Source organism: Platichthys flesus, chromosome 3, assembly GCF_949316205.1.
Source record: "Platichthys flesus chromosome 3, fPlaFle2.1, whole genome shotgun sequence".
NCBI lineage: Eukaryota > Metazoa > Chordata > Actinopteri > Pleuronectiformes > Pleuronectidae > Platichthys > Platichthys flesus.
The window spans coordinates 25,611,306-25,632,105 of NC_084947.1; the positions used below are offsets into that span (position 1 = coordinate 25,611,306).

At 43.5% G+C, this 20,800-nt stretch overlaps 1 protein-coding gene across 3 annotated transcripts; it reads right to left on the reverse strand.

Moving 5' to 3' along the window:
* Positions 1-1,246: 1,246 nt before the first annotated feature.
* Positions 1,247-20,514, reverse strand: LOC133950731 (protein translocase subunit SecA-like). Of its 3 annotated transcripts, none has more exons than XM_062384842.1 (3): positions 20,317-20,361; positions 2,566-13,664; positions 1,247-2,151 (listed from the first exon to the last, which is right to left on the reverse strand). In XM_062384842.1, the coding sequence occupies exon 2, from the start codon at positions 5,079-5,081 to the stop codon at positions 3,621-3,623; it is 1,461 nt and encodes a 486-aa protein (XP_062240826.1). In that variant the 5' UTR covers positions 5,082-13,664; positions 20,317-20,361; the 3' UTR covers positions 1,247-2,151; positions 2,566-3,620. The 3 variants fall into 3 exon arrangements, with proteins under 3 accessions (XP_062240826.1, XP_062240827.1, XP_062240825.1); XM_062384843.1 differs by lacking the exon at positions 1,247-2,151 and adding an exon at positions 20,495-20,514 and having other exon boundaries at positions 5,077-13,664; XM_062384841.1 differs by lacking the exon at positions 1,247-2,151 and having other exon boundaries at positions 5,077-13,664.
* Between the last annotated feature and the right edge of the window lie 286 nt (positions 20,515-20,800).

A 20,800-nucleotide genomic window follows, 5' to 3' on the forward strand; every position in this document is an offset into this window, starting at 1 on the left:
GCACTAATCGCACTTTAAGAGGCTTCCCCAAGTTGGTCAGCACATACAGAGATGTAGATATATTCACTCTGTGTGTGCGCTGAGATCCTTGGGTCAATCTGCCCCTTCCTCCTCCAAAGCAAAGCTCAAGGGTTACCAAGACAGCATTCTGGTCAACTTCCATGTATTTGCTGTCAGCTCAACAAACTCAAAGGACTGATAAGATAGTTTGAAACACTTTTATAATTGTTTCTGAAAAATGTCTTGAAAGTAAAAACCTGTGTTCCGCTAAGATACTTTCTTCACTGCTGCTGGGATAGATAAGTGAAAGAAGGGACTGACGTTGTTTTATTTCATGTCCTCTACTGTCATCTGGAGTCCACAATTGGGAATAGTGTCGAGGCTGCTTATTTTTCCGGGTCATTGAGGAGTGGCTGATCAGCTTGTGTCTCACAAATAAGCACAAGGCCTCTGTATAGAGACACACAGGGTTGTTTTAAGTTTACTCCAAAGTTGACCCACTGCATCTTCAACAATCTTAGATGCGTTGTGCTTAAACATTTATAGTGTTGCATTGTATTTTTGTACCTCATTTTATTTGATTGTTTTAGAGTTCTATCATGGGTAATGTTTTATGTATTAACAAACATATCATGGGTTTGTTGTACAGTACTTTTTCATGGTATGTATAATGCACATGACTATATTTGGAATTCTATAAGACAGGTCGTTTTATATCTGGTTGCATTAAGCAGCTGTACAGATGGAACCTTTGCTGAAATTAACACCAATACATTTATTGATAATCTGATTTATTTTTAGATTTTCACACAGCACTGACGAGCCAAAGACTGTACGATTGAACATCCTATAAAGGAATAGACAGTGCAGATTAAGGGTTGGGATTAGAATTTCAGGTATGCAATACCCTATACATCTCAAATATACTTGCACAGGAAGTTCAGAATTGAGTTTTAGTGACATTGTAGAGAGTTCATCTAGCCACTTCAGTAGATCAGAGTTTGTGGAATCATGACGCAGTCTTCTAGTGTTCCAAATTTCACACACTTTGTTATTAAGTTTTCACAACCATAATGAACATCAACAAATTCTTCATTGTTTAAAACAGCTGAAGATTATATCGAAGTGTGATATATGTCAAACAGTGTATATATACCATATATCTGAAAAATACATACTGACAGTTCAACAACCACACCACATCTTCACCCAAACCCCAAAATTAACACATAAAAGAAAAATGATGTAAAATAAAGAGAAATTTCCTTTTTAGTTGAGGATCACATTGGAATAGATGAATGAGAAAGCCACAGAGCATCTTTTGTGTTTCAATTATATGTATTAGATCTGTTATATGGTAAATGGTTTTGCATTAATAAAGCGCTTTTCTAGTCTTGATGATCACTCAAAGCGCTTTACAGTACAGTTTTACATTCACCCAGTCACACACACATATTCATACAGTGCATCTATTCGCAGCACTTTGCAATTCTATCGGGGGGCCATTTGAGGCTCAGCATCTTGCCCAAGGACACCTCGGTGATGCAGATGGGTAAGACTGGGGATCGAACTGCTGAACTTCAGATTGGAGGACGACTAGTGTACCCCTCAGCCACAGCTGCATATATATATATATATATATCATTTTAAAGTTAATACAATCAAAGTGAAATGGCTAGAAAATCCCATGTTAAATGTGACATAAGCAACAATAAACACAACCTGAAATACACTTATCCTAGCGCAGAACAACATTTAGGATTTCTCTGATTACACATGATTTCTTGATGGCATGTTTGATTGTGGTAGCAATCTGAATAACCAATGGCAGACAACATATTTTACCATGGAATTCACTTTTTCAGATTTACTTTAAAGAACACATGTGAAATACAAAGGATAAAATAAGCTTGCTGTAGTCTTTGGGTTATATAGCAATTTGCAACTCTTACATTTACATGTGAATATTAAATTCCAATGTATGATAGGACATAGCTTTAAATCCCAAGCAATATAGATTTACCAAAACTTCCAAAAGAGACCTTAAAATGAATACCGACAGGTGTCTACACGAACGTCATGACAGGTATGTAGACGTCTGTAGTTTTCCTGACTTCTTTGGCAGCCATATTGTCAGGTGTAAATATCCCACTGTAAAAAGAACACAAGTACATTTTTCACTTAGATCAACTGCTAACCATAATAGACCAGTCACTGTAAGTCATCTCCTGTGTGTACGTTTTAATGAGTAAACAAAACATCTGACTCCACAGAGCTCCTTTGATCCACATGGCAACTATCCTTTATGATTTGGTGGCATGCAGATAGGGCACCAAGCATGTGTTGCTGATGCTGTTTGAAGTAAATCAAGTGAGCACATGCTCAGCTGACACTCAGATGCCTGGTCAGTCAAGGGGACATTTAAAAGTTAAGTTAAAATGTATGATCTGATCAGGTATGGCTGCAGCATGGGATGCAAAGCTGCTCTGTGAACACATGCCTCTTTTATTTTTACTATCCAACCAGACTCCCTTATCAAACACTCTACATTCAATTGTATATTACCTTTGCATTAGAGGAGGTTAGAGACTTGCTTCCTGTGTGGATCAGATGGATTCTCGTAGCCCTTGTTGTTGATCCATGCAGTAAGGGTGTCAAGATCAGCCTTTGTCATGACACCCTTGTCTTGAAGATGGTTGAACCATTTGTTGACCAAATCTTTAGAATGGTGCTCAAAGTTATTTTCGAAAATGGCAAGCCTGGTTTTACTCACTCGGTTGTTCCGAAAGTCTCTGTAGTTCTTGGCACTATTGAACTTGAATTGTCACGGTTTGAGGGAGGAGATGGACCCAGGATGCAGAGATTTTAACAAAAAAGGTATTTAATATAATAAAAGGCTTTAAACAAGACAAAAACAAAACACAAACACAAGCAGGTAAGTTCTGGCGAAAAAGCGCACGGAGAACAAGGAAGCAGGAGAAGCTGGTCGAGACAGCTGAAACAAACAAACCGTATCTGCCACGTGTGGAAACCACTAGCACAACAACGAGTACGAACTGACACCAGACAAAGGGAAACAGAGGCTTAAATAATTAAAAAACACATGAGGATTGGAGAGCACAATCAAAGACAGGAAGTGAGACACCGAGAAGCTGAAACAAGACAGTGAGAGCAAGGCTACAAAATAAAACAGGAAATAGAAAACACACAGATTGAAATTAACAAACTAAAATGACAGGACACCACAGTACCCCCCCCTCAAGGACCGGATTCCAGACGGTCCATAACCGAGACGGTTGGGGGGAGGGGGGAAGCGGATGAGGGAATCCGGGAGGTGCCCAGGGTCTCAGGCCAACGGCTCCGTGGCTGAGCACAGATGCTCGGGAGGACGGCGCCGTGGCCGATCAACGGCCGATTTCGTAGGCTCGGGAGGGCGGCACCGTGGCCGCTCAGGGACAGAGTTCTGAAGCTCGGGAGGACGGCGCCGTGGCCGCTCAGGGACAGAGTTAAGAAGCTCGGGATGGCGGCGCCGTGGCCGCTCAGGGACAGAGTTCTGAAGCTCGGGAGGGCGGTCAGGAGCCCAACACGGGAGCTCCTCGAGAGGGTGGCCCGAAGACCAGTCAGGGGCAGAGGGCAAGAGCTCCGACCTCAGCCCCGGACGTGGGACAGGAACTGGAGCTGGCACCGAGGACCTCAGACACCGGAACCAGAGTGGCGTCTGCCAGGACCCTCCGGCGCGGGACAGGGACAGGAGCAGCGAGGAACTCCAACGCCTGAAGAGGAGAGACGCCAGCCGGAAGCCTCCGGCGCTGGGCAGGGGCCGGAGCAGGTGCAGCGAAGACCTCTGACGCCGAAACACAGGGGACGTCAGGTTGGAACCGCCGGCACGGAGCAGGGACCGGGAATGCTGACGCTGTGAGAACCTCTGACGTCAGAAGAGAAGCGACGTCAGAGGGGAGCCTCCGCCGCGGAGCAGGGACTGGAGCTGGGTGCGGAGCTGGCACCGGAGCAGGGACTGTTGCTGGGTGCGGAGCTGGCACCGCGAGGATCTCCGACGCCGAAACACCGAGGACGTCAGCCGAGAGCCTCCAGCGCGGAGCAGGCACGGGAGCTGGGACCGGAGCTGGGTGCAGAGCTGGCACCGCGAGGATCTCCGACGCCGAAACACAGAGGTCAGCCGAGAGCCTCCGGCGCGGAGCAGGCACGGGAGCAGGGTGCGGAGCTGGCACCGCGAGGATCTCCGACGCCGAAACACAGAGGACGTCAGCCGAGAGCCTCCGGCGCGGAGCAGGCACGGGAGCAGGGACCGGAGCTGGATGCAGAGCTGGCACCGCGAGGATCTCCGACACCGAAACACAGAGGACGTCAGCCGAGAGCCTCCGGCGCAGAGCAGGCACAGGAGCTGGGTGCGGAGCTGGCACCGAGAGGATCTCCGACGCCGAAAAAACAGAGGACGTCAGCCGAGAACCTCCGGCACGGAGCAGGCACAGGAGCTGGGTGCGGAGCTGGCACTGCGAGGATCTCCGACGCCGAAACACAGAGGTCAGCCGAGAGCCTCCGGCGCGGAGCAGGCACTGGAGCTGGGTGCGGAGCTGGCACCGCGAGGATCTCCGACGTCGGAGAACGAGGGACATCAGCTGGGAGCCTCCGGCGTGGAGCTGGGACCGGAGCAGGTACTGGAGCAGATGCCGCTGTGAGGACCAGTGACGTCGGAGAACGAGTGACATCAGCTGAGAGCCTCCGGCGCGGAGCTGGGACTGGAGCCGATGCTTGAGCAGACGCCGCTGTGAGGACCAGTGACGTCGGAGAACGAGTGACATCAGCTGAGAGCCTCCGGCGTGGAGCTGGGACTGGAGCCGGTGCTGCAGCAGATGCCAGTGCGAGGACCACTGACGTCGGTGAACGAGAGACATCAGCTGGGAGCCTCCGGCGTGGAGCTGGAACCGAAGCAGGTGCTGGAGCGGGCGCCGCTGTGAGGACCACTGACGTCGGAGAACGAGTGACATCAGCTGAGAGCCTCCGGCGTGGAGCTGGGGACTGCGACCCAGTCGGGACTGGAGGTGGCTGGTCCCTGTGAGCATGCTGCTTGACGGATTGGCTTCGGCTGTGGATCCCCCCTCTCTCACGTCCGCAATCAGCCAGAGGAAACCCCTTGAGGTTGCGAGGTCCCCAAAAAACCCTGTCGCTTCCAGCGTACAGGACTACGGATGGGGCTGGAGGGTGGCGCCTGCGAGCTGGTCTTAAAGATGCAGGGTTACTGCTCCGCCCTCTGCCACCAACTGCAGACCTCTGTTGAAGGATGCGGGGTCCACCAAAAGCCAAGCGGGTTCCAAAAAATGGGTTCGAGGAAGGGGCTGTATGGCTGCGCAGCTTCCTCAACCTCTCCTGCACCTCCGGGAGGTATGGCACGGTGTGGCTCACCCACGGTCGATCCCTCAGCCAGGCCTCCACTACCAGGATCTCCCTCAGGGTCTCCGCAGGGTCTTGGGATCCTTCCTCCAGCTCGTACACCAGAAACTCAAAATAATAAACTTTTTCAAAAAATAAATTAACCTCTGCTGGGTCCATAGTTTGGTCGGTTCGTTCTGTTACGGTTTGAAGGAGGAGATGGACCCAGGATGCAGAGATTTTAACAAAAAGGTATTTAATATAATAAAAGGCTTTAAACAAGACAAAAACAAAACACAAACACAAGCAGGTAAGTTCTGGCGAAAAAGCGCACGGAGAACAAGGAAGCAGGAGAAGCTGGTCGAGACAGCTGAAACAAACAAACCGTATCTGCCACGTGTGGAAACCACTAGCACAACAACGAGTACGAACCGACACCAGACAAAGGGAAACAGAGGCTTAAATACAGAGCAGGAAGGCCGGGGCAATTACACCAGGTGAAACATATGAGGATTGGAGAGCACAATCAAAGACAGGAAGTGAGACACCGAGAAGCTGAAACAAGACAGTGAGAGCAAGGCTACAAAATAAAACAGGAAATAGAAAACACACAGACTGAAATTAACAAACTAAAATGACAGGACACCACATGAATCTGGGTATTGCTCCTAGAATGGTCAGTTTTAGGACACTCACAACATTATCCTGGCTGATTGTGCGAGCCAATAATTTCCTGAATTGTTTTGTTGTTGTACTGGGAAACTCATGTTGCATTTCTGTTGGCACATATATAGTTGGAAGTCCAAAGCCATTGTAGTTTTCCACATCAGCAGTTGACTTTGTTACCACTTCAAGCATGGCTTTGGTTAACTTGCTATTCTGATTCAATTCTCCAGCTTGCGATATACTACCCACTGGTGGTTGGTGAGCTGCTTTGATGAACTGTCCAGTGCTTGGCTTGCTGTTTCCATGTTTTATCCAGTCGTTGTACTTTTTCACTTTTCCTTCCTCGATCACCTTTTTGTTTTCTTTTACTGTCATTTTTAGTCCAGCTTCCTTTGCCATATACCAGTCTCTTCCTCTGACTTCATCTGTTCTCTCTTTGTACTTGAGGAAAGGCTCCCATTGATCTGAGTGTTTCACTAGAGCATCGGCCTCCAAAGATCGGAGACGACCTGCTTCCGAGGCAATCTCTTCTGAGGTGGCCTTTGGTTTCATGCCTTGTGCCAAAGCATGAAACAGGCTGCTATTTTCGTTGGTGGTTACTTTCACCGTCTTATTATTGATGGACACATCATAATGGCCGTCTGGATGTTGTGAACTCTTTTGTGTGTAAATCAGTGTCACAGTTTGACTGGCAGATTTGGTGCTCGGGCTTATCTCCTGCATTTTGATAAGCTTGCCATGGCTGTCTTGTGTTAGTATGACAACCTTAGTGCCAGTGGTTTCGGATAGGACTCTGATATCAAGAATAGTTGTGGCTGTCGAGGAGCCCTTGATCTTTTCAGCATGAGACTCTGAGCGTTTACCAGACTCTCTGTCCTGTTTACGTTTGGAATTCATGTGTTCTGACATGTATGAGATGTATCTGCTGTTTTGTCCAGCCCTGAGTTTGTCCTTTGTTTTTTCACTCTTCAAGCCAGTACTTACATAATCACCTATGATATTATTCACTTTGCCTATGGCATAGGAAACAAAGTGACTGGATAACTTTTGGTGGAACACTTCTACCAAAGCATCTGCTAATAAAGCACTGGTTTCGTTGGCTAAATCCAGCTTGAAGTCTTCCAGGATCTTTATTTCGTTTCACTTTCTGTGTCAATTTTTTTTTCTCTTTAAATCTATTCAGCTCTTTGTGAAGGTTTAAGAAAAACTGGCTTGAAAGCCGGGAGACTGCACAGGTAGCTTCAGCTGCCAGTGAGGCCATGTGAATGACTTGAATGACTTTCAGAAATGCAAGTGTTTTGCCTTTGGCCTCTGATGCTGCACTGTCAATCACCTTAGTGATGGATGAGTTTAGCTTGTTCTGCCATTCGAGGTCAGCGTAGAATGGCTCTAAGGCTGTTTTGCTTATCTGCTTGAAAATACCCAGAAGTTTGCTCTTTCTATTCTTATCCTGCAGGAGATCAGACATTTGCTTTTTATCCTCAAGGTGAGAGAGCAAAATGGAGTCTACCAATCCAGCCAAAGGATCCTTTTCCATGTTGGTTTTTACATCATTTGCAATACCCTTTGTCATCTCATTCTTAATGCCTTTCAGTATTTCTAGCAATACAGCATCTTCTGCCTTCCCAAATGCATAGCTAATGATTTCTTTTGCCATTTTCTTTGCTGTTTGTTTCACTGCATTCTTCATGTTTGTCTTTGTAACAACGCTAAGGCCTTCTTTAACCTGTTTGGAGAAAAACTTTGGTAATGCCTTAAGTTTTTTTCCTAGTCCCTTGACCAACATTTTAGCAGCTTTGAAGCCCTTTGTAATCAGCTTTCCAACGCCAAACCCAATGAGAGAAATACCAATAGATATTGCTTTTTCTATAGCCCATGATTGCCAACTGAATTCTCCTGTAATCATGGACTCAATGCCAGTGATGCAGTCGGATATTCCTTCACTGATCAGCCCCATGCCGACTTGAGCTAATGTTCCAAACGTAAAGGCAGTGAGCAGTGCCCCTCCAACGATCTGCAGAATTCCGAGACAGAACACCAGGAAAGCTTCCCATGGGAACCGAGGCTGCTCTTCCACGGAAAACAGATATTCCAGACCTTTACTGTACAGATTGTAGGCCTCTATTTGGAGATCTTCATCTGAGCTTGACACCAGAGAGAACATGGGTAATTTCTTGGTTGTTGCATCCCTCCCTTTGTCTTTTATTTCCTTCAGCTTCTCGATAGCCTCACAAATGTTTTTATCAAAGTAGCTGAACAAGTTGCACTTGGTTTTTAATTGTTTCTCAAGGCTGGTTGGTTGTTCACTGCTTTTTAATTCAGCAGAGGCCATTTTTACAAACTGCAGGCAGACCAAGCATTCCTCGCTGAGGTACTTCAGAGACTCCTGTGCTTTCTGGAGATCATTGCTGGCTATAGTCAGGCAATCTTCCTTCTGCTGTTTTATAGAGCAGCATGCATGATTGTAAAAAGCTATGGCTGCCCAACATTCATCTTGTCCCATTGCTTTTTCAAATAGCTTCATGCTGACATCCCATTTTTTTTCACCGAGTGCGAGATTCCCAAACTTGATGTAGTGGTAAATGCTTGAGCATGGTGAAGTCTGACTTTGAGACTGACTTTGTGCCAGGGACAAATCAGCTTTCAAGCTCTTTTCCAATTCATGTCTTTTTAAGTTGAAAATTTTCCTCTGATTTAGTTTGCAACCAAATCCCCCAGAACTCATTCATGATGGCAACAATAACTGTTTGGTCATCTCCCTCGGATTTCCTGTAAATTGCCTGGAGGGTCTTGCAGTACTCTGCGAAAAGGTCCTCCCGCAGTTTCATCTCAGTAACATCATCCATCATGTCATTTGTCCTTTTTGCTGCCAGTCTATTCCTTGTTTCCTTTGCCTCCTCCAGAGATGACACTGTCTTGAGGGACTCCTGTACATGATCAGTGGTCATGATTATCTGTGCAGATCCAGGTTTACCCTTGCGTGCAGTTCGGCCAAATGCCTGAAGTTCCACTCTTGTGTTCTCAGAAAGGAAGGAGAGGACCACAAATAATCCTCCATTTTTGTTCACCTTTTTGGACACTTTGATGTTGGTGCCACGTCCAGCCAGGTTTGTGGCAACAATGACATCCCCAGGATCCAGTTTCTTATCTATTTTGCTCAAACTGTCTTTGTCACTCCGGCTGTAGAGAATGATTTGACCTGGGATGACAGGTTTTAGCGCTTCATAGAGCTCTTTAGCTTTGGTAATGGTTTCACAGATCACCAAGGCTGCTCTCCCCTCTCTGTATGCATTTGGGGAAATTTGATCCATAACTACATGGGTGATTTTAGATTTCCACTCTTCGGCTGAAGTCTCCAGATTGCCCTTGACCTCAAATAACTTCCTCCGGTTGAAAATTGGCATTTTACAGGCTGAGAGATTGGGATATAGATCCTGCATAAGCAAGTCGGTTTCACTCCCCAGTGTCCCCGTGGCCCCATATATTTTCCCATTGTATTTTTCAAAAAAGGAAAGATTAGAGATAAAGTTTGTCACTGTTGAAATTGTGCTCATTTTGATTTGGTGTTTGATCTCAACAAACTGCTGCAGGCCATCACCCCATTTCTTACTTAGTTCCACAATACCCGTAGATCTGTAGTCAACGGGACAGACACAGTCATTTTCCACAACATACTCTCGTCCTTGCCTCAGTCTCTTTGCCAGAAAGGCATTCTGAACCCAAACAGGCAATTTACTCTCTATCAGATTTTTCAAGAATCCAGGGATGCTGATTTTCCCGGTATTGTTTGAGCATGGAGTGTACTGAATCTTTTCTAAGATGAATTCTGTGATGGGATTGGTGAGGACTTCCTCAGAATCATAGAGAGCAGAGCATAAGCCATCATCCAAAACAAGAAATGTAAGTTCTGGAATGTCTGGGTTGTTGTACGGTGTGGCCTTTCTAAGAGAGAGCAATCCATTATCATCTAACGTGTACACAGTGAAACCATAGGGGACATACTGCTCAATCTTTTGGAAAAAATCGATCACGTCAACCTAACTCACAGTTTTCAGTTTCATGAGAAGTTCGTCTTTTTCGCCATTGTAGATTTCCTTTGTAAATCCCTCAGGCACAATCCCTGACTCTTCAGCAATATGTAAAATGTCCATGGGGTCATCTATTCCATCCATGTCAATTGAGTCAAATATGCTCTTGTAGAATGAAGAAGGGGGACCCTGTACGAATGTGATGTGTCCTGTGGACAAGAAGCCATACTGGCAGGCATGGCCCCAGATCATGGCCAGGATAACATTCAGGTGCTGCATGGAAACCATTGGGCTGGAGAGATATGTCAGCTGTACTCCCTGATCCAACAGCAGTGAGTCCACTTCATCGATGATGATACACTGATAGCTGCGATCTGTTCTCACATCCTTCATCTCAAATATCTGGCGAAGGTGATCTGCAGCAAAGGTTTCAATTGTTCCATAGACCACATCCTTCTGGTAGCATTTTTTTCTATCCTCATCTTTAGTCTTGTTTGTGTTCGTGTCAGCCGTGATGTCAAAGTACTTGTAGAAGTTGTTCCATTCTTCTGCATCTCTTTGACATAAAACAGATGAGCTGGACACCACATCAACCTTTTCGCCCCGGAGTACACGCAGTGCTGCAAACATTGCTATGACGCATGACTTCCCCTCTCCAGTTCCCATCTCCAGAAGCTTTCCAGTGTCAGACAAAGCCAAGAAGCACCAGCTTGTCAACTGAGTGGCTCTTGGCCACCACTTTTCTTCAGCATTGCACACGTGTACAGCATTGCATAAGACTGCTAGGATCTCCTGTAAGTCTTCTGTGTTTGTGCTATGACTCAGCTGCTTTGCTTGCTTCAGATTATTGTGTTTTTTGATTTCGCCAGATTTAATCATGTTTTGCATCCACTTTACTATAGAATAAGACTTCTCCAGGGTTTTTTCGTCCATGTTTTTCATCTGCCGTAATTCATCAAAAAGACACTCAAGACTTTTTATTTCCTCCTCTTCAAAGCCTCTTTCCAAGTTCTGAATCAGTTTCTTAGTATCAAGAATGCTCAAGAGCTCAAGGAGAGACTGATTCTTCCCATTTGTCCACTTAGAAGACACTTGGTATGTTTCTATCAGATGTAAAATCTTCATGATAGAAATGCAGTCTTTATCGTGATGGTGGTCAGTTAAAGTTACAAGGAGGGCTATAACCTCCTCTGGTGACCATCTTTTTTGTGCTTTAAGATTTGACACCATCTGGAATTGCCCTACATGGGAAAAAAGAATCTCCAAACACAAGTTGCCAACCAGGGATGCCCCTTGTTTCTCACATTCCGTTTCTTCACTAAACTCTTGGAGAAGTTTCTCAAGAATGAACAGGTTTTAGACCTTATTGGAAGGCAGGTCTTTTCCAGTGCATTTCTGTGAAAAGGATATGACTTTACTGTCTTCATCTGTGCGTTTGTTAAGGTTAGAATGGAGGACCTGGAAAAGAGCCTTGATAAATTTGTCTCTCAGTTCCATCTCCTCACTGTAAAAAGTACCCATAATGCTTTTCAGAGTGTCTGCAGCAAACACCAAAGCATTATTTTCCTTGAGCACTGAGAGTTCCAGATTATAGGAAGCACTGAGGCACCTGTCTTCAATGAGAAATCCTCGACTAAGGAGAGGGCTCCCCACTTCCATTCCCTCCAAGCCACATTGAAGGTAATCAGACACAAAGTCATCCATTGCACCATATACAATGTCGTCTTCATAGACAACCATCAATGATGTATTATCTTTCCTCAAGTTTGTGTTGAGTGAAATCCCCAGGTGCTTGTAGAAGTCAGACCACTCTTTAGTTTGTTTGAGTGAGTGAATGTTAGAGCTCAACACAATGTCCACTTTCTTTCCCATGAGGACTTTTGTGGCTGCAAACATGGCTGTGACACATGGGTCCAACTCCACACCAACCAATCCTTGTTTTTGCGGTCTTCTCAGTCAGCACCACTGTTGGCCACCAGCCTTTGGTGTCAGACACTGCTTTGCACAACTGAGAGAGTGAATTTTGGATTTGATTTGCATTCAGGTTTCCACTTTTGAAGGAATCTCTCATAAAAGGTTCACCTTTTGGGGCAGTTTCTGAATATTTTAGGACACCGTTGGCAATGTTTTTCATCATGGTGACAACAGACTCATCTAAGTTATTGAGTGTTTTTAATTCTGCTAGTGATGAATATAGACTGCTCTCATCTTGTTTTCTGAGAGTCTTACAGAAGTCCAGTAGGAATCTCTCAGGGCCAAGGACGTCCAGAGTTTGGTGGAGGGAGTGTCCGGAGTCATCTTTCCACTCTGGTGATAGGTCATACACTTGTACTGATGTGAGCACTTTAGTGATGGGAGCATCCTCTTTATATTTCTCTGACAGCACTTTGAGCAGAGTCACTGCCTCAGTTGGTGTCCATTTGTTTGTTTGCACAATTCTTAGGAGTATTTCGATGCATCCTACATGTCTCTCCTTGCCATTTAGATGTTTGAGTGTGGATAGGAGAAGCTCAAAGCACTGGATCTCCATCTTCAAAATGAACGTGGAGGCTCTTCAAACTGCACTCTGTAGTGATGTTGTGAGTGTGCCCAAGAATTCTATAAGAAAGAGATCTCCAGCTGTGAGGTCCTGCTCAGCCCATTGTTTAGCTATGAAAGCTGCATCACAGCTGCCAGGGTCAGTGAAGAAGTGCATCAGGTTCAGGTACAGGGCTTGAGTCAGCAGGAAACTCTCAGAGACATTGCATGCTGATTGGCTGATGTGGCTCACCAGGGACTGCACATGATTGGAGATGCTCTTTAGGGAAACTCCCTCAGATATCTCCAGGGACAGGGCACACAGCTCTGTGATTAACACCTGGGCATGCTGCAGAGTGCTCAGAGATGGAGGAGCACTGATCCATTCATCAAACAGGAGTTTGTCCAGGGCTGACAGGATGCTGCCCAGCTGGTCAGAACTCAGCTGAACCAGACTGAGGTCTGAAACTGGGATGTTGCATTTTGATGAAAGAGTTTCCAGAAGATCATCATAATCAGATTTGTTCTTTGCTTCAAATTCATCCAGATGGCCTATAAGAACGCGTCGCTTGGTCACAAGTTCCTCTTTCATGGTGCTCTCTTCATGCTCTTCTGCTTGCCTTTGTGATTCCTCAAGCCTTTGATTTAGTTCTTCTTGTCTCCTTTTTTCAGCCTCTTGAGCCTTTCTCTCCTCTTCTTGTCTCTGATGCTCTCTCTTTCTCTCCTCTTCTTTCCTCTGCTCCTCTCTCTTTTTCTCTTCTTCTCTCCTCCTCTCCTCCTCTCTCTGCCTTTGTTCCTCATCTCTGATTGGCTTATAAAAACAATGTTGGCATTGGTATTGATTATTGTAACCGACTGGTCTGTAGTATTCGCCTCCATTGTAGACATAAACATGTTGGCCATTGAGAGTAGTTTTGTACAAATCGTTGAAAGAATGGCACGGAGGCAAGACTTTATCACATACAATGCATCTCAGGCCGTTGCCCATGTGACTCTCTGATGGTACGTTCCCCATTTTTTATTAATTTCTCAGTCGCTTAGCAATGAAGTGTGACCAGATAATTCCTGAAAGATAAAAGTAATACACAAACACATACAATTTAATGACTACCAGCAACTTTTTGTACAGAACTGAATTTAATGACATTATTATCTACCTTCTAATTCTACAAAGCCTGACTGTCTGAATGTGGAATTTATATCTCAAACCATTCATCTTATCAATTCACACTTGGTATGTGTGTTGTTATTGTCCTAGGGAAGGGCAGTGTCAAATTTATTCATACACAGTATGTTTAATTTCAATACAAATTGAATAAACAGGTGACCAGTGCACTGTAGCAGTCAGTGGGGACGGGGCAGTGGGCCTGAGTCTGAGGACTGAGTTGAATATGTCCTCTTTTGACATCCTCAGATCAAATTCGACAGCAGTTGGAACATGGGTTGAATTGTGGGTCGGTATTGCTACCAGATTCTTTTTTTTTTTCTTTTTCATCTTTCACAAACCATTCCACCATTTCAGACCATTCAGTTTAATTTCATGAAAAACATTGACTGTCAAATATTCATTGCAGATAAACAAGGTAGCACAAACACATTTTGTTTTAATCTTCACTCTGCCCCATAGACTGCTTATAAAAAGCTATGCACAAGCCATCCAGCACACAAACATTAAAGAGTAACAGGATAATGTTTGAGGAGGACTCACTAATGACGAGGAACAGACCAAGTACACAGCCCATTCCAAACAGGATTAAAACAAGTACAGCGTTAGTAATGGTGAAACTTGCAGCATAGAGCACTCTTATTTTTTCTTAATTTTCTCCATTTCTAATCCAGCCAAGAGTGTGAAAACTTTTCCCAGCCTTTTAGTGTTATTGCTAACGGACACGCCCCCTTAAAATGTCACAGAATTAAAAACTGATAAAGTATCCACTGCCAACAGAGACAAAGCGATGTCCAAGGCTTGATCCAGTGCAACTCCTGAGAACTGGTTAGCGTTCATACAACAAAGAAACATGTTCACTTCTATGATCAGAAAAGCTTCATAAACTGAGTGTCAAGCTCACATCGTCCTCTTGTGAATTCATGTCAGCTGCTTTTGTGGATATCGCTTGTACTACTTAGGTTCTTTAACAATATTTGACCATTTATATCAGGATATCCTAAGAATCCTACTGACATGAAAAGCATGGTTAGAAGGCTACATGTATTAATGAAAAGACATCAATATGGATAGCTCCACCCATAGCTCCACCCATGAGATTCACACAAAAGACTTGACATGTTGTGTAGTGTTATTGTTCATTTTGTTGGTAATATTTACTTCATTTTTTAAACTCATATAAGAGATGCTTTAAAAGGAAATACTTTTTACCCAATAATCACCCAAGTAACGCCTCATCTGTGCAGGATTAAAACCTGTACGCTGATGTCCTCTAGCGACTGGTCTAACAAACTGCACCAAACATCACAGTGCATCAGGACCAACGGGCAAACATTTATCACAACAGACCGGTAATAGCAATATAATGGTCAAGAAAACAACAAATACAAATATAGAAGCAACATGAGAATAAAATGTACCGTAAAGGTTTACTGTTACACTGTCAAACTTCCTGAGGACATTGACTAAGGGAGACCTGCTGAGTCAGAATCTCATCTCTACCAACACAACACTAACAGTGTTTGTATTTGTGACTTCATCTGCTGCTGTTGTAAATATTTGAGCAACTTTTTTTTGTGTGTGATCTTTTGTTTATTTAATGTTAATTTTTACATCTGCAGCAATTGATTGATGCTGGTTGTGTTTAGTGTATTATTGTGAACTGTGTGTTAATGCCTGCAATCCCATTATTCCTAATAATAAACGTGATAGTCACGTGGGTTTATGTTTCATATGCATTATGGGGAGATCAGTACATGACAGCAGCACTCCGGTGGAACATTTGGCACAGGAGCAGTTGCACCCCATACTGTTTCTTATTTGGAGGTAACTTCCGCCCACATATCAGATGCAGCCTGGATGATGAATTTAATGCTCCCTCTTTTTATTGCTGCTGCATTTATTTCAAGTTTCAAGTTTAATGCTGTATATTACAGGTTCGTAGTGGGTGAGAGTAACCGACATTAACTCACCACGAGTGTCATTGAGACATATTAATGTTGATTTGAGCATCTTGTTAGACTGTGTAGTATATTCCTGTAGCCAATGGATATCCATAGCACAGTTAGAAACCATAAATGATATGTTAATATCCAGCTAATGATTTTCTCTAGCATAGGTATGGATCATAATGACATGTTAATATCTTAAGGCACCTTGAATCTTATGTTAAGACCTTTAAGTATTGTCTCCAGATGTGTTCAGTTTGTTTCTCCTTGCTGACCTATCCTTGAACTGCCTATGGAATAATAAGAGGAGAGATGGTTTTCAGCAGGTCCTTAAATGTACGACACATTCCCAAATTTAGGCAAAGGGCTTGGTTGTGTGACGTCATTTTATCTCTAGGTTTGTAGTAAACAAGTCCCCTATAAAAGGCCTTGCCTTGTAGAGGCAAGTCAGATTTTCACCATTTGGCTGTGTGATGTCTCCGAGTCTCTAGAGCTCGTCCTGACCTGTGAAACTTCTGTGTAATAAATTCTGTTATGCTGCAAGTTCTGGGTCTGCATCTCCTCTCTTCAAACACTGACTTCGACAAGACACTGCCGCTTGAAAGATACGACAACTGTTAAAAACTTAGAAACTCCGCTGGACAGTGAGGCGGGAGACACTCACGCCACTAGGCTGAGGGGTAGAGTGGTCGTCCTCCAACCTGAAGGTCGGCAGTTCGATCCCCTTCCTGATTTCTTGTTTTTTGGCATATTTTTCACACTTAAATGTTTCAGATCATCAAACAAATTTTTATATTAGACAAAGATAACCCAAGTAAATACAAAATGCAGTTATTAAATGATGATTTCATTTATTGAGGGAAAAAAGCTATCCAACCCCCCCTCGATAGATCATGAATGAACTGTGATTAACCACATTTTTTTAAAAGCTGTGTTCAGTTTCACTAGCCACACCCAGGCCTGAGTACTGCAAGAACTGTTGAATCAAGATATCACTTAAATACAGCCTCTCTGACAAAGTGAATTAGCCTAAAAGATCTAAAAAAGCAACACATCATGCAGAGATCAAAAGAAATTCAAAAACAGTTGAGAACAAAGTTATTGACAATTATGATTCAACAATAAGAAAGACACCGGGCAAAAATGGCATCCATGGCAGAGTTCCAAGGCAAAAGCAACTGCTGACCAAAAAGAACACTAGAGCTCGTCTCACATTTGCCAAAAACATCTTGATGATCCCCAAGACTTTTAGGCAAATATTCTGTGGACTGACGAAACAAGAGGAACTTTTTGGAAGATGTGCGTCCTGTTACATCTAGCGTAAAAGTAACACAGCATTTCATAAAAACAACATCATACCAACAGTCAAACATGGTGGTGGTAGTGTGATGGTCTGGGGCTACTTTGATGGACAATGAATTCTGCCCTCTACCAGAAAATCCTGAAAGAGAATGTCCGGCCATCAGTTTGTGAACTCAAGCTCAAGTGCACTTGGGTTATGCAGCAGGACAATGATCCGAAACACACCAGCAAGTCCACCACTGAATGGCTCAAAATAACAAAATGAAGGTTTTGGAGTGGCCTAGTCAAAGTCTGGACTTAAATCCAATTGAGATGCTGTGGCATGACCACAAACAAGCCGTTAATGCACAAAAACCATCCAATGTGGCTGAATTAAAACAATTCTGCAAAGAAGTGTGTGCCAGAATTCCTCCGCAGCGATGTGAAGTTGTGCAGTTGTTGCCACCAAGTTATTAGGTTAAGGGGGCAATTACTTTTTCACAGAGGGCCTTGTTTTCAAGCCCCTCCCATTCCCCCCTTGCCATGAAGGAGAAGTCGGTGCTGGTGCTGTGGAAAGTATGTTTTTTCACAAAAATGTGTTTTTTGCATGTAAAAGTAAAATTTCTTGCTTTGAACTTAATCAACTGTTGTGTCAAAACAAATTGAATCAGGTAGAAAAACTTATATCATACATGTTGATGAACTTCCAACATATAAAACCATGTGATGGATGCTAGCTGAAGATTAGCCTGAATTGCTAAGAGATGTTGTTTTTCTAAAATGGTGGCTGTGGGGTAAAGTGGGACAGTGTCTCACTTGACCCCACCATGGAGCACAAGTTAAGTTTTTCGTTAAAAATATTTTAGTGTTATATTACATTATATATGTTTTATTTTTAATGTCATAAACATTGTAGAAAAGCCATCACCCCTCGCAGAGATGGAGAGTGCAGCCGCTGAGGTCATGCAAGGAAAGAAGTCCTTAAGAAAAGCTGGAAGGGATAAGAATATTGATAAGACAACCCTCAAAAGATTCATAAAGAAAAAAGAGAAAGGGGAAGTAAAATCAGTAGCCTGGGGTGCAGAAGCTGAGGTAAAGAGAATATTCACAGATGAGATGGAGGAGGAGCTTGCCAAACACTTGAAACAACTAGCTGACCAGTTCCATGGCCTTGCTCCAGTTAAGTGCCGTGAACTGGCATTTGAATACGCAGAGAAAAACTATATCCCTGTCCCTGCCAATAGGACAGAGAAACAATGTGAAGGTAAGCTAGGGTGTGCAAGAGATGACATGAATCATAATAATCATAAATGTGCTTAATTGACCAATACCCATGATTCTGTTACTAGTCCGTAGTTTTTTTCCGGGAGTTTTAAAGTGGAAAAAGTAAGTGGCCCACCTTACCCCGTAGCTGGGGAAAAGTGAGACACAAGACCACTTTTTTTAAAACAATCATATTTCCACCGCCCTTTGTCCTGAAGACATTCTGATTATTTCCATTTCTAGAAAACATCCTGAATTAATTTTAAATGTGTAAATTTTACTGATGTATTATTTTAGCTCGCCTAGAGGGGAGCAAATGTAAAAAATGGCCCACATTACCCCGTTCTCCCCAACCAATCCTGGGACCCGTAACAATGGCAATAATAATATTTAATCTACTTAAATCAGGCGTGTCAAACATACGGCCGAATCGGCCCGCCAGGGGGCCCAGCTCGGCCCGCCGGATGCATGGCATGCTCTAAATAAAATACAAATTTGAAATTAAAATAGAAAAAGTCACTCTATGCCAGTGATTCCCAAACTGGTCGGGCTCAGAGGCATAACATGTGGGGCGCGCGACTGGGAGTCGGTAATGTGAGGCGGAACTCATGTTTTCACGTATTTTCTGCGAACAGTGAACTCACGATCACGTTCATTTGTTAATCCTATCAGGCCAGCATGAAATACCAGGAGCGGCAAATGTGTGTGTGTGTGTGTGTCCAGACAGCACACACACTCAGGCCCCGGGACTCCGCCCCCACTCATTCGTTCAGAGAGACGCATCGTGAGATCAGAGCTTGTTCCTGTGAAGCCGCCGGACAGTGACAAACAAGACACAGTGTTCACAAACCAAACTGGGGTACGGGGTACGCGAAGTGTTCCAGGGGGTACGCGGTCGTGTGCATGGAGCCCTGGTGGGCTGGAATCCCACAGCCGGCTTGCGCCGGCCCTCTACTTTTGCTTTCAATGCGTGTGTCAGACTCCGTGTTCCAAAATGGGTCAAACCCCCGTTATTCTGGATTCATGTTGGTATCCGCCACCTCCACGCCCCCCCCACTGAGCGAGCCGACGTCGTCCAGGGTGGGGGCGTGGCGGCGGCGGTGAAAAAAAAACAGGGGGATACGAAGCCATTATGCTATGATTTTTACTGGTCTAAACCACTTCAGGTCAAAGTGGGCAGTATCTGTGGCCCCATTACTAAAATGAATTTTACACCCCTGACTTAAATGATCAAAGTGAATCTATTTAATGTAGTTAAAATAGGACAGTAATGGAACAAGAGTATAAGGTATTTCATGTTGCTTGTGAAGTATTTTATGGAGTGAAAATATTACAATTAAGTATTTAACGTAGTTTGATGAACGAAATAACAGTGTTTAATGTAACTAAATATCACAGTTAAGGTCATAAACATAGGTAAAATATTAAAGTAAATATAAAGTTAAAGTTAAAATATCACAGTAAAAGTATTTCATGGATTTAAAGTAAGACAATAGCAACATCTAATGTAGTAACAATATAACATTACATTCCATAACAGGAGTATTTATCATAGTAAATGTATGGCTTTAACAACAGTTAAAGGGGTCAAAATTTGTTTCTGAAAAAAGTTCCATTTTATTTGTTGAAATCCTATTAAATCTCAACAGTCATCAATAAAATCAAATAAAAATATATTTTAGATGGAAGCTAGTGTCAGTTGCCTCCATTCATTTGGTTCAACGATTGGTGGGCGTGAAAGTTATTGAAATGAGCACAGCGCTGCTGTACCGTTAACCACTTCTTATTGAGACCGGTACTGTAAGGGGCATTTATCCAAAGCATGTCATTTTTAAATCCTGACTCTGTCTAGACATACATTGCACATAACTCAACACCATGATCCCCTGACATATGACATGACACCTATCTTTGACATCTAAGTCTTGGCTAGTGTCCAAATACATTAATCACAGTAATCACACAAAACAATTTTTTTCGAATCAAAACAGTTTGTTATAAGTTCACTTGGAAGCATGCAGCTCAAAATACATTTTCCAGAATAAAATCATTTACTTACGGTCGATGTAGTTGGAAACTGACACTGAAGCTCATGACCTCCTTTCTGAGTCAGAAAGAAGCACAGAGAACAGACACAGCTGTATCAGACAAATACTCTGACAATATACTGACAATAATATCATACAAACAATGAGATACAGTGAAATGGAAATAATTATCATCTGTAAGCTTCTTACCTCCTCCAGAGACAAGTGTGAGTCTCAGACCCACCTGTTAAAATGTACCTGACTTATATTCTGTTGACCACACCTTAATAGGGTGGTTAATGGGTCGGACTTGAAGTGCAATGTTCATCACATTGTATAAAAACCTTCCTTTTTAACTACTTGTGTTCACACTCTGAGCCATGTTGCTGATTGTGTAACCCTCTGCAGAGCCAATAATTAAAACTCAAAGACAACTCAGGTCTGAGAAACTCGTTATTTCACATCTCAAGATAAATTTTCACGAAATTCTCAGACTGGAGTTGCCTATCAGTCTTT